The sequence below is a fragment of the Euleptes europaea genome, chromosome 4 (genome assembly GCF_029931775.1).
Source record: "Euleptes europaea isolate rEulEur1 chromosome 4, rEulEur1.hap1, whole genome shotgun sequence".
Taxonomy (NCBI): domain Eukaryota; kingdom Metazoa; phylum Chordata; class Lepidosauria; order Squamata; family Sphaerodactylidae; genus Euleptes; species Euleptes europaea.
This window is the reverse complement of record NC_079315.1, coordinates 6,658,994-6,673,223: the sequence shown is the minus strand read 5'-3', so window position 1 is coordinate 6,673,223 and position 14,230 is coordinate 6,658,994. Positions and strand designations below refer to the sequence as shown.

Here is a 14,230-nt window from a genome sequence, read left to right as displayed (position 1 = left end):
TAAGAGGTAGAGACACGAGCAGACGCAAACATCCTCTCTCATGACCCATCTTTATTTGTAAAAGTCCAGATATAAAATCTTATCGGTGTCTTTAAAAACAAAACAAAACAAAAAGGCACATTTAAAAACTATTCCATTTTCTTTCCCCCCCACCCCCCCACCTGGGGCTATGCTGGACACTCTCCTCTCCTCCTCCCCTGTTGCTTCTAGCGCCATCCGCTTCCGTTGTTCCAACCAGGGTTCTTCTGTCTTCCTGCATTCCAGAAGCGCACAGTGGAGAAGTGTCAGGGGTGCAAATTCAACGGTGTCCAGCAGTTGTCTAATAGTAGGTTTCCTTCTCTACCCAGCCTATGAGGGAATAGGGGGAAAGAACAAAAGAAATGCATCAAGGTGCTTTTCCTCCTTACCTGCAAACTGAGCTGACTATGTGGTGAATCTGGCCCCAACAGCAGGTACAAAACTGCTAGGGTTTATACCTTCCTTCAGTTTTGGGAATGTCCCTGACGGGACCACCAAGCTCCCTCCTCTGTGTCACCAGATTACTAGCCTTCAGTAGATCACTGGGCTTAAATCTTTCATATTTTCTTCACCGTTAAAAATATTGCTTTTCTCACTCTCCTTTATCATGTTTTCTGATTCGCATTTGCCAAAAGTCACTATAGTTTTATATTTAGTGATCAAGGAAGTCTAACCCTGAGGAATGCAGAGGTTTGTATTCACTATTCAAGTCTTCAGACTTGAAGATGATGGGTACTTCCCTTCCCTCTGGAGAAAGAAAGCCAGTTCCTGCCTCCGCGGATTATGGGTAAGAGAGAACTTATTCGACCTCGTCAGCCTGCCCAAAGGACTCCCTCAGGAACCAAACCCCTAATATCTTACAACAATTATACTTAAGCCATCCTATGTTTCTTCTAACAATTGAGCTAAATACAATGGGTCAACATGCATAATAAAAAAGCAGAATGCATAAGACCACATGGGGTTCATGTATTTTTTGATCTCCTTCTCTCATATACATTAAAATGTGCATTTTCTCCAAACATTCGAGATGGGTGCCTTGCAGAGATTACTCAGAACACTTCCTTCTCCCATTTCGTGGACTTGGACAACCCCAGGTAGTCACAACGAACTTGATACATAATTTATAGTCCGGTGTGCGGATTTCTTTTAGATCACTGAAGAAGGCGAGGACGCCAAAATGCGTATGGTCTTTATATGATTGCATATCTATGGTTTGCATATGATTGCATGTCTAATTGTATATGATCCCAATTGTATTATTTTTTTATATATGTATTTGGAAGGCTTTTTGCAAGGCCATATAGGAGTCATTAGCATTATTTGGTTTTAACTTGTATTAAACTTATGTGCACTTAGATCATTTTTCAATGGCTTAGCTTTTAATTGTGTATTTCTTGGCCTTGCTCGTTATTTTTTTGCTTGACCTTTTAGGTCCTTAATTCTGTTGTTAGGGTTAAGTTCTGTTTTGTTTTGGACACAGTCACAACGAGGATCCATGCTCTACCAATTCTTGTCAAAGCAGTGAAGTATCAAAACAGAGTCCCTGTGGAACCCTCACCACGAAAGCAGGGTCCCTGTAGCACACCCTGTCCCCAAAAAGGAAAACCCTTTCATATTAGAGAGGCTGCCAGGCCGCCCAAATAGCACATTCCACCCACAACTGTTGCAAGGCCGCAGATTCTCACCTCCGGGGCTGCGTCTGAGGATGAGTTTTCTTACTTCGTCGTACACAAAGATGAGGAGCGAGTACGGGAAGGCACAGAACCACCACGTCGGCCTGCAAGGGGAGGCATCATGATGAGGAACGCCCTTTGCACATGGTGCCGGGCAAAGCAAGGCCCCACTGTCCTGAGTTAAGTTTCTCTACTCACTTGAGAGGATACATCCTCAAGGCGACATCCATGCCGGGGCAGTAGGAGAGGAAGGCGGCCAAGGCCGTCTCTTCAAAGAGCCCAAATATGAGGATCTTGTTCCTGGGGAAAAGGATGGAGAGGAGTCAACCCTTGGCGACAACAACCTCACGCTCAGCCTGGGCCCGAACAGGAGATCCTGGGTTGTCTGTCTTGGGTCTCCCCAAAGCTCTCCTCTTCCTTCAGGTGAAGTCTCAATGCATGGTGGGGCTGAGAGAGTTCTGAGAGAACTGTGACTGGCCCAAGGTCACCCAGAGGGCTTCGTGGGGAGGCCTGAGGAAACCAACCCGGCTCTTCAGATTAGAGTCCGCTGCTCTTAACCACTACACCACGCTGGCTCTCGGTGGGTGACAAGCACCCTCCCCTCTGCAGCCATGACACAAACAGATCTCCATCGACCTTCCCACTGGGCACACATCAAACCTCCTGGCCCTTGTCATGTCAACTCAACTTCCGCAACTCCCCCCCCCATCCTGGAAGGTGGGCTGGGCCATCAAAACTACCATCTGGAGCAGTTTTGAAGGCACCACACTACACCAGTGCAGTGTAGAGGTTAAGAGCGGTGGTTTGGAGCGGTGGAGTCTGATCTGGAGAACCGGGTTCGATTCCCCACTCCTCCACAGGAGCGTCGGACACTAATCTGGAGAACCGGGTTGGTTTTCCCCACTCCTACACACGAAGCAGCTGGGTGACCTTGGGCTAGTCACAGCTCTCTCAGTCCCACCTACCTCACAGGATATCTGTTGTGGGGAGGGGAAGGGAAAGGGAGTGTAAGCCAGTTTGAGTCTCCCTTAAGTGGTAGAGAAAGTCGATGTATAAAGACCAACTCTTCTCTCTTCTTCTGATACTCACTTCATGCCTTGCTGGAAGACGGAATTTCTTCTGGTCTTACAGATGACCAGGTCTGCCCACTGCACCACCACAATGCTGACAAAAAAGGATGTGTGACACGTGAACTCCACAATCTTCCGCTGCTCGTAGGTCTGGAGGAGGAGGAGAGTTTTGAAAGAGAGGTTTTATTCTCATGCTTGCTTTTCCCGGCTGACGGCCCCGGAAAGCCAGCCAGCCTTGCCCAACGTCCTCTTGGGTTACTTGGGACACTCACCCACTGCTGCCCGTAGCTGTCCTCCACGTCGTTGATCCACCGGTCATCCCATTTCACCCGGATACCCAGCAAGGTGGAGGGCAGGAAACCGTTCTCGGCGAGGATCACGAAGTAGGTGAAGAACCCGCCCAAGGCTTGGATCATCCCTGAGAGCCGGGAAGAGAAGGCGGAAGAAAGCGGTTAAGGGGAGAGATGATAGAGGTCTATAAAATCAGGCATGGTATGGTGAGAGTGGGCAGGGAGAAGCTCTTCTCCCTCTCTCGTATTACCAGAACGCGGGGTCAACAGCTGAAGCTGGAGGGTGAGAGATTCAAAACAGATAAAAGGAAGTCTTTCTTCACACGACGCATAGTTAGATTGTGGAACTCCCCGCCCCAGGATGTGGTGATGGCTGCCAACTTGGAAGGCTTGAAGAGGGGAGTGGACATGTTCATGGAGGACAGGGCTATCCACGGCTACTAATCAAAATGGATACCAGTCACGATGCATACCTATTCTTTCCAGGATCAGAGGAGCATGCCTATTACATTAGGTGCTTTGGAACACAACCAGGATAATGCTGCTGCAGTTGTCGTGTTTGTGGGCTGCTTCACTGGCAACTGAATGTTTGAGACCCCCTACCCCATTATCTTTAAGGCCCCTTCCCCAGCCCCTCTTTTGTACCAGCAGCTCCCTCAGGCCTCCGCCCCTCCACCCTTCATTCTTGGATTCTTGCTCGTGTGCTCATCTGTACATCACAGAAAAACAGCAAAAAAGGAGGATACCCCTCCGCCCCTCCACCCTTCATTCTTGGATTCTTGCTCGTGTGTTCATCTGTACATCACAGAAAAACAGCAAAAAAGGAGGATACCTTACAGTCTAAGGAGCCTGGGGGGCATCATGTTCCTTGCTCGTGAAAGGAATTGCTGCCAATCTGGAAGCTGTGCATTAAAGCAAGCTCTGGTCATGCATCTTCCCTCCCATCCTGAACCCCGAGAAGCCTTCTGCTTTCACCCCAACACCTGGGCAGCTTTGGAGTAACCTAGGCAGAGTTTTTGGGGCCCAGCGTCACCTCTTTTCCCTACTTCCAGCCCAACACCTGGGCAGCTTTGGAGTAACCTAGGCAGAGTTTTTGGGGCCCAGCATCACCTCCTTCAGCCCCAGGGCTCCTTTGCTCTTCACCTGGCCAACCAGTCGCCTTTTTTCACCTGTGATGAAAGCAAGAGACCCTCCAAACAGACAAAAACACCCCCCCCCCGGGCAAGCTCAGAGAATGCACTTCCCATACTCAAGAGAAATGGGGTGTGTGGTGGGCGCGCTTACCAATCTGGCCATAAGCCATGCTGATCAGTCTTTCGTTCACCAGTTTGTCCGTCTTGGGGTTCCTCGGCTGCCTCTTCATGATGTCGCTTTCAGCTTGCTCATATGCCAGTGAGATGGCAGGAACCTTTCGAGCGAGAGAGAGAAAGGCATGTCAAGTTTATTTGAATGGGCAAATAAAGTAGCAGAATATGCAACTATGGCAGAATTAACATCTTTAGCGCATAATAGGTCAACCTCGGAGTTTTATCATAAATGGAATGTATTCATTGATTATTTAGCTGTTAATTAAAAAATAATAGAATGTAAAGATTTAAGTAAATATCTATTGTAAAATATGTCCCTTCTACAACGACATAAGATCGAAGTACATTCTCCCCATATTGTCATCCTTTCCTGGGAGAACGAAAGAAGCTAAAGGTTCCCTTCTCTTAGCAGACTCCTCTCTCAAGTAGCCAAATTCTCCCTCCGGTCTAGTGGGATTCATAAATAGCCGACTGAAAACCTTTCCCCATAGAAGATCTTTCCTCCTCTTCTTCAAATCATCCTTCCAGAATCATCAACTTTTATTATTTTATTTTATTATTTTAACCTAACTTTGATTTTTACCTAGAGCTGATATTGTATCGGAAAAAAAAAACTTGACTTATAAAATATGAAAACATAATCCAAAGAATGTATAATCGAACTGAAACTAAAGTACCAGTATAATGTAAGAATTTGATGTGTGTGTCTGTATGTTCTGTTTATCCGTTTGAAAATATATATATATTTTTTTACAAAAAGTTCAAGGCTGTGTTGTTCTCACACTAGTTTGGTGCTTCAGAACATGGGAAAACATAGTCTCCAAGGAGAGGTGGGGAAAGAGTTATTACAGCAGTCAAAGAGCAGCCTCGCTCACTAACCATGTCAGTGCCCAGGTCAATACACAAGATGGTGACAGTGCCCAGTGGCAGGGGGATGTTGGCAATGATGAAGATGAGGAAAGGCGTGATCTCAGGGATGTTACTGGTCAAGGTGTAAGCAATGGACTTCTTGAGGTTGTCAAAGATCAGGCGACCTGAGAAAGGAAGAGCAGAGACTGCCGTGAGGCAAGAGGATCGGCTACCTGCTCCAGAGGTCAGGGCAGCTCAGGACAAATCCAAGTTGTCCTCTTCCCAAAGAAAGCGAAAACCCACCAAGGCACGAAGTAAGAAGAAGAAGAGTTGGTTTTTATATGCCGACTTTCTCTGCCACTTAAGGGAGACTCAAACCGGCTTACAATCACCTCCCCCGCCCCACAACAGACACCCTGTGAGGTAGGTGGGGTTGAGAGGGCTGTGACTAGCCCAAGGTCACCCAGCTGGCTTTGTGTGTAGGAGTGGGGAAACAAATCCAGTTCACCAGATTAGTCTCCGCCGCTCACGTGGAGGAGTGGGGAATCAAACCAGGTTCTCCAGATCAGACTCCACCGCTCCAAACCACTGCTCTTAACCACTACACCACACTGGCCAGATCCAAACTGTTTGGGCTGCCATGCCTATGGTCCAAACAGGAGGAAAAAGGTAAGGAGAAGGGGACTATTCTTAGGACATCGGGGGGCCCAAAGTGACGAACGCCGCAACCTCCAGAACCGCACCTTCTTCCACCCCCGTCACAATAGAGGCAAAGTTGTCATCCAGCAGAATCATGTCCGCCGCCTGTTTGGAGACATCCGATCCGGCGATCCCCATTGCGACACCGATGTCTGCCTTCTTCAGAGCAGGGGAATCATTCACACCATCTCCGGTGACAGCCACGATGGCGCCCTGCGAAGAAAGAGGAGGGAAAGTCCGGTGTCAGCCCTAGATAGCTTCTGTGAGCTTCAAGCATGGATTTGCATTTATTACGTTCTGCTACGTGAACGCAACAAACGGGTACGGTTTCTGTAAAAAGCACTAACGTATAATAGACCGAGTATTGGAACATATCTCGACTGTACCAGTTTGTATTTTTATTCTGTTGTTTGTTGTTGCTGTTATTATAGACCTCGCCGCATTTGTTCATCTCAGTTTTTTGGAATACCACCACCACGTGGTTTGCCGGCTTATACTTATTATTTGACAACTCCTCGTCTTTCTAGAGCCTTCTGTTTAGCTAGACTGAATGCTGACCCCTGTATGGTTATGCAGGGCAGAATTCTGAATATACCATACCCAGAAAGGACCTGTCCTTGCTCTTCTGGCTCTATTGATTCACTAGCTCATGCCCTTTTGGAATGCTGCTTTTATGAGGAACTTAGCTCACGTTACATCTTTCCCCTTTTAATATATAAATCTAATGCCTCTGTGTCCGATATAATGCCTTTTTTATTAAGTGACAGGGATCCCAAGGCTACATTGTCAGTGGCAAGATTTATTTCAGTCCTTATACCCCTCCAACATTAGATTTAAAGTTACACTGCTCAAGATCAATGGATCAAGGAGCTTCTAAGGGATAAAAGGAAAGGGAAAAGGTTATTATAAACTAAACTTAAACTAAACTTAAAATAAAGAGCAAAAGTAGAGTAGCACCTTAAAGACTAACGAAATTTCATGCAGGGTATGAGCATGAAATTGTGTTGGTCTTTAAGGTGCTACGGGACTCTTGCTCTTTTCTGCAGTTAGTGACAGACGAACATGGCTACCCATCGTGATTTAAAATAAAGAGTTATTAAAAAAAAAACATGCGCCCATCCCCTGGGCTGGGCCAGGGCTCAGTGTCAGAACAGCTATCCTCTTGCCTTGATATTTCAAGTTACTGTAACGCTGTAGATCAGGGGTGGGGAACGTCAGGCCCGCGAAATCATTTGGTCTGGCCCTTCATGGGTCCTGGCAGATCTCTAGCTCAGAAGGATGCTGCCCTGCCTGAATCTCTTGGGCCCAGCTGGGGACTCAAAAGCGAGTCGCGCTACGTGGCAGATGCTCGGAGCCGTCTCCGGTCGTGTCTCTTGGCTAAATGTTTGACCAAATATAGTAGGCTATATGTTTGACCAAATAGAGAGAGGGGGAGAGGGAGAGAGAGAGGGGGGGAAGAGAGAGGGGGAGAGAGGGGGGAGAGAGAGGGGAGGAGAGAGGGGGGGAGAGAGAGGGGGGAGAGAGATTTTTTGCAGGCCATACAAAATCAACTTAAAAATTAGCCTGCTATATTTGGTCAAACATTTAGCCAAGAGGCACGATCGAAGATGGTATATATAGGGATGGGGAATCTTTTTTCTGCCAAGGGTCATTTGGATATATAGATATAATAGAGATATATATCTCAAGTTCTACAAGTTTTATTGCACCGTCCATTGTGAGATGCCTTGAGAACTTGTTGCTAGGCAGGATAGAGTCAAGTTTTATTTTAATACAATATCAGCTCTAGGTAAAAATCAAAGTTAGGTTAAAATAATAAAATAAAATAATAAAAGTGGATGATTCTGGGAGGGATGATCTGAAAAAGAGGAGGAAAGATCTTCTACTGGGAAACATTTTCAGTTAGCCATTTACGAATCCGACTAGACAGGAGGCAGAATTTGGCTACTTGAGTGGTTATCTCCCGAGAGGAGTCTGCTAAGAGAAGGGAAACTTTAGCTTCTTCCGTTCTCCCAGGAAAGGATGACAATATGGGGAGAATGTACTGAGATCTTATGTCGCAGTAGAAGGGACATTGCAGCAGAACGTGTTCTATTGTTTCCACTTTCTCTGTTTTGCATGAGCATAGTCGTTGATGAAAGGGAGTACGGAGATACCTGAGCTAGACAGGATAAAAAAACAACCCTTTCCCATAAACGACAAAAAATCAGTTGGCCACAATAACTCAGTGAAATAGTTTGGGCAAGAGTGCATAGCATTATACCACTCTGGCTCTCTCTCTCTCAACAGTAGGGCCCAATCATGCACCGAAGGAGCCTTCTGGGAGAGCGGCAGGAATAAAATACCACACAACGATCTTGCGAATTAAACGCCGCTGCCCCGTTCCTGCCGACGAAGCCTGCGGACCACCCTTCGCCCCTCACCTGTCGCTGGCAACCCTCCACTATGATCAGCTTTTGCTGAGGGGAGGTTCTGGCGAAGACGATTTCCGTGTGGTGTGTCAGGATGTCGTCCATTTGCTCGGTCGTCATGTCCTTCAGGTCCGAGCCGTGGATCACACAGGCCTTGGCGTCCCTGGAATTCAAACGGCCGTTTGCCCCGAAGCGCTGCCTGGGGGGAATTCCCTCTCCCCCCTAGTCAGGGTCAATGTGGCAGTGAAGAAGGGGGTAACAATATATCGACGACTAGTACCCAACCTCTGATATAAAATTATATCAGACACTCACAGTAGTGTCTTTATACATGTGTTGGTATAAACATCAACACTGTGGTTGCAAATCAGTATTTATTTTATGTATCTATTTTACATGTATTATACAGTTCTTACAAATAAACACCTTCTAATGCATAATAAAAGGAGACTTTATTGCTCTATAAGCGTCACATAAGAGATTCAAGCAATAGAGTCTATAACTACTTTATATTCAATATAATATAGAACCTACAATTGCTCTATAAAATATTATAATCTATAATCTATAATTGCGCTACATTCAAGCAATATTCTATAATTGCTCTATGTGTCACATTAGAGATTCAAGCAATAGTCTATAACTGCTCTATATTCAATAAAATCTATAATCTATAATTGCTCTATATAATATAATCTATAATTGCTCTATATTCAAGCAATAGTCTATAATTGCTCTATAAGCTTCACATAAGAGATTCAAGCAATAGAGTCTCCTTTTATTATGTATTAGGTGTTTATTTGTTAGAACCGTATCATACACGTAAAATAGATTTTGATTTGCAGCCAGTGTCGAATGTAAATTTTACGTTTATACCAACACGTGCATAAATACACTGCTGTGAGTGTTTGATATAATTTTATATCAGAGGCTGGGTACTAGATGATATATTGTTAGTACTAAACATTTACTACTTGTAAAAGGTAAAGGTCCCCTGCGCAAGCACCGGGTCATTCTGGACCCATGGGGTGACGTCACATCCCAATGTTTCCAAGGCAGACTTTGTATACGGGGTGGTTTGCCAGGGCCTTCCCCAGTCATCTTCCCTTTACCCGCAGCAAGCTGGGTACTCATTTGACCGACCTTGGAAGGATGGAAGGCTGAGTCAACTTCCAACTTATAGATCCCAACTTCTGTTGGGATCGAACTCAGGTCGTGAGCAGAGCTTGGACTGCACTACTGCAGCTTACCACTCTGCACCACGGGGCTCTTATCTTACTACTTGACTCCCCCTGTAATTATTATTTAAGGGAAGAAGGGGGGGTCAGCTACCTGCTCCCATGGGGGGATGCCTAAAAGGTTCAGAATCCTAATCTTGGCCAAATATCACTTCAAGAAGCACGGTGCTGCCCTGATCATGCTGGGAGTGGGGAAGAGCTGAAGCAAAAGCCCTTTTTGTTCAGATTTGGCACCGGCGTTCCTCTGCCACACTGTGCTGAGGCAGGCATTTTGATGTGGAAAGCCGGCATTCAGGAGCACCCCTTCTCTTCACACAAGCACAACAGCCTCAATTTCAGCGGTTCCGTACCTGGGGTTGACTTGGTTAACGGGGATGTTGAGGCGGAGTGCGATATCCTCCACCGTCTCGTTACCTTCCGAGATGATGCCCACTCCCTTGGCAATCGCTTTGGCCGTGATGGGATGGTCTCCGGTCACCATGATCACCTGAAAGGCAAAGGCGGCCATGACAGTCTGAACATGAGGGGAAAGGCCTCTCGCAGAGAGCGGCCGGGGTCGCCTGACATTGTCCGACAGGCCAAGGCTCAAAACAGAGCCATGGGTTTGCCTCATCTGGGCCTCCCCACCTCACCCGTTTCCCTCCCCACACTGGTGCCGGTTCACAGAGCAGTCCAATAAACACCAGCCGTACCTTTATGCCGGCGCTTCGGCATTTGCCCACCGCGTCAGGAACAGCGGCACGAGGAGGGTCAATCATAGAAATCAGCCCGACGAAGCAGAGCTTGTCAACTGGGAAATTCACCTCGTCCGTGTCAAACTGGAAGCCTTCTGGGAACTGCTCGTCCGGTAGGGACAGGTGGCAAAAACCTGGAGAAATCAGAGCGGTTCAAATAGCTTTCTACATACTGGCAGAATTGGGGGGCAGGTGGTCAACACAGCGACTTCCATTTTAGACATCCTAGATCAGAGGTTCCCAAACGTTTCGGGCCACCGCCCCCTTGGTTCCGCAAACTCAACCCCAGCACCCCCTACCCTAAACTATAAAAAGCAGTATTCAAAACAGGGGTTTGCATGATGCACTAAAGAAGATAACAACAATAAAATTTCAAAACAGTAACAATTAATTGCACATCTATTCAAAATCAAATTAAAACTTTATAGTTGAAATTCATTCAACAAAACTGATGAACTTGATTCAGTGGTACCAGCTCTTCAAAGTCTGGACAAAAATTCTGATAAGTTTCCACCAAATTTGTCAGCATGGTGCTATAACTTGATCTATTGTAAATCAGTGAACATCACAGTTGAAGGGGCCCACCTCTAGTGCCCCCCTGCTACCCCTTTGCCTCTTAGTGCCCCCCTAGGTAATCCCACCGCCCCCCAGGGGGTGGTACTGCCCACTTTGGGAACCACTATCCTAGATGCTGAAAGGAACCCATATGGAGAAACGTTCGCAAACTCCTAACACCAGCTGCCCAGCGAACCAACAGAAGTGATCTTCGGCCTCCAAAAAGTTAATTTTGTTTCCTTGGATGAGACTGCAGCAGGTAGGCAGGCAAGCCTGCATGAAATTGAGCCAGAAAATGACAGATCCCAACATGCACTGTTCCAAGGCAACCCCATCCATTTGCAAGCGGCCAGATGATCTCTTGACTGCACAGAGGTGACCCCTCCCCCATGCTTACCTCTGCACGGGGGTCAGCAAGCATATTCTTGATCTGTACATTTGTAAAGGGGATCCCCCCCCCCAGATCAGACCCCCTAAGGGCCCCTCTGGCCAGCAGGGACGATCACAAGCAAGGCCTGGAAGTAACAGCTCTCCTCTGCTACTGAGAGACATACCTCTCAGTAAGGGTGAAATTTTCACTTGGTTATCATGGCTAGCAGCCGGGCCATGCCTCGCCAGCCCACATCGAGAGTGAAGGGGGTGGCTGCCTCAGCTGGCTCGCGGGCCGGATAAGAGCTCCCAAGGGGATGGATCCAGTCCTCGGGCCTGATGTTTGACCCCCCTGCTTTAGCCAGCCCTCAGGGGAAAGGTGGTTATGTCAGGTGTCCTTTCCTGCAGCTTTCCCAGCTCTCCCAAGTCACGGGGCCAGGCTATCCCCGCAACGCTCGGCAGGGAGTCCATCCAAACGCCTGGCCTTACCTAGCACTCTCTCCCCCAGGCCTCCCAATTCGAGATAGGCGTTCTGGAACGCGTCCTTGGCCTCTTCGTCCAGGGGCTGTTCCTTCCCTTGGATCAGGATGCTGCTGCAGCGGTCCAGGATTCTCTCCGGGGCGCCTTTCATCACAAGCAGGTGTCGCGATTCTGACGGGTTGGCATTCTTGTGGATAGACAGCTGCATGCCGAGAAGTTTTGGAGCAGTGTTACAGACCGACGTATTTGGACACCGCTTTATGGGTTCTAAAAGTTGACTAGTCCTAACACCGGCAGAACATTTGTCTTTTATGGAGTCAAATAAGCAAAGAAGAGCCCTAACCCTGGCGAGAGTGTTGGCATTGCAGATGGAAAAGTTAGGAAGCTAGCAAAATCGGAGTGGGGATGCCCTTGTAAGTCAGGAGAAATAGAGAATGTAGGTCATGTTTTATTTAGATGCACCTTTTATGAGGCAATGTGCCAGAAATTGATTTTCCCACTTATTAATACAACAGATTTTAGCTCAGAGGTGGAGAAACTGAAATATCTCACGTGGGAAGGAGATCTTAATGTCACATCCTGACGTTTCCTAGGCAGACTTTGTTTATGGGGTGGTTTGCCATGGTCTTCCCCAGTCATCTACACTTGACCCCCAGCAAGCTGGGTACTCATTCTACCGACATCGGAAGGATGGAAGGCTGAGTCAACCTTGAGCCGGTTCCCTGAAACCAACTTCCATCGGGATCGAACTCAGGTCGTGAGCAGAGCTTGGACTGCAGTACTGCAGCTTACCACTCTGCGCCATGGGGCTCCTTTAGATTGTTACAGGTAGCTAAATCCTGTTCTGGAATGATCAAAATTAGCTCAGAAAAGGTGGGTATAGTCAATAATTTTAAATCCTACGTTATTAAAATTTTGGCCACATATTTAGGGAGAGAATATGTTATCTGGGTTTTTAGTAATTGCTCATTTTGTATTTATAATGTATATTTGTACTCTTTTGCTGGCAATCGCTGTAATAAATCTAACTGACTGGCTGATTCTAAAAGTCAGGGTTTGGACACACACACACGCTAAGTACAGTTTTACGCTTCCAACCCCCAACGTAGTGAAAGGGGGAGTCGCTATCCGACCGGCGCAGAATGCAACCACACTGGGAATAAATGGAGGACTCAGAATTGCTCCCTTCAGCCTTTCCTGACAGGCTTCCTTGCTCCTACCTGGTATTTGTTAGTCGAATTGAAGGGGATCTCCGCCACCTTAGGGTTCTTCTCCCGCAGTTCCTTGACAGACCCACAACACACTTCGATGCATTTCAGGAGCGCGGACTCCGAGGCGTCACCGGCCACCGACCTCTGGTGAACGACACAGAACCACTTATTAACTCTCTGATCCTCCCTCCCCCAGAGGGAGCGCCTGTTCTTTACCACGAAGGCCTTTCCCCCAGTTCCTTACAACAACCCCAAGTGTTTTCCCCCCAAGAACAGAAACAACATGCGGGAGCCAAGAGAAGCGTGCCAAAAATATTTATTTCAGCACCAACACAAAAGTTATCCAAACACACACTCAATGTGCCCGCTCATTATTGGGTGACATGTTTAATGCATTTAGGAAAAGGCTGCAGAACAAACCTCTCAAGCCGAGTCAAGGAAATTTTTCCCCCACGATGAAGAGGCAACTTGCCTTCATTGGGATGGACCGATAGGCAATATGAAGATTGATATAAAAGGGCCGCTTGGAGAAAACTAAGGAACATCTGCTTTTAGAATATTGTCGAAGGCTTTCACGGTCAGAGTTCATTGGTTCTTGTTGGTTATCCGGGCTGTGTGACCGTGGTCTTGGAATTTTCTTTCCTGACGTTTCACCAGCAGCTGTGGCAGGCATCTTCAGAGTAGTAACACTGAAGGACAGTGTCTCTCAGTGTCAAGTGTGCAGGAAGAGTCAGAGAGGGGTTGGGTTTGGACAGTACTCAGCTCAAACCCAACCCCTCTCTGACTCTTCCTACACCCTTGACACTGAGAGACACTGTCCTTCAGTGTTACTACTCTGAAGACGCCTGCCACAGCTGCTGGCGAAACGTCAGGAAAGAAAATTCCAAGACCACGGTCACACAGCCCGGATAACCTACAAGAACCGTCTGCTTTTAGGTTGCATACAGATATCAGCAAGGACCAGTTCCCATTCTGAGTTGATGCATTTTTTAAAAACAAAGTTTAGGCTTGATAAGTATTGCACCATTTAGAGAGGCAGCGTGGTGCAGTGGTTGCTGCATTGGGACTAGGACCAAGGCAACACAGCTTCAAACCCCTGCTCTGCCATGGAAGCTTGCTTAGTGACCTTGGGCCAGTCACATATTCTCAGCCTAATCCACTTCACAGGGCTGTTGTGAGGATGGGAGGAAAGAATGTTTCAAATGCCCCTCACCGTTGGGGGAGAGAAGTAGAGTATGAGTGAAGTGAATGAGCTTTTATCACCAGGGGGTGTAGACAGAGGGGAAAACCCCATGTCTAGCTTTTCAATAAACTGAAGAACAT

General features: G+C 47.2%; 1 protein-coding gene across 1 annotated transcript in view; it reads right to left on the bottom strand.

The window, feature by feature from the left end:
* Positions 1-306: 306 nt before the first annotated feature.
* The window catches only part of ATP1A1 (ATPase Na+/K+ transporting subunit alpha 1), a 28,001-nt gene continuing 14,077 nt past the window's right edge, over positions 307-14,230 (bottom strand). Inside the window, exons 10-22 of the mRNA XM_056848919.1 lie at positions 12,917-13,051; positions 11,706-11,898; positions 10,251-10,426; positions 9,909-10,045; positions 8,333-8,483; positions 5,954-6,122; positions 5,241-5,395; positions 4,339-4,462; positions 3,037-3,182; positions 2,784-2,914; positions 1,893-1,994; positions 1,707-1,798; positions 307-348 (exon numbers count right to left, since the gene is read on the bottom strand). Of these exons, the coding sequence (XP_056704897.1) occupies positions 320-348; positions 1,707-1,798; positions 1,893-1,994; positions 2,784-2,914; positions 3,037-3,182; positions 4,339-4,462; positions 5,241-5,395; positions 5,954-6,122; positions 8,333-8,483; positions 9,909-10,045; positions 10,251-10,426; positions 11,706-11,898; positions 12,917-13,051 (1,740 nt within the window). The 3' untranslated portion in view covers positions 307-319. The remainder of the gene's footprint in view (positions 349-1,706; positions 1,799-1,892; positions 1,995-2,783; positions 2,915-3,036; positions 3,183-4,338; positions 4,463-5,240; positions 5,396-5,953; positions 6,123-8,332; positions 8,484-9,908; positions 10,046-10,250; positions 10,427-11,705; positions 11,899-12,916; positions 13,052-14,230) is intronic.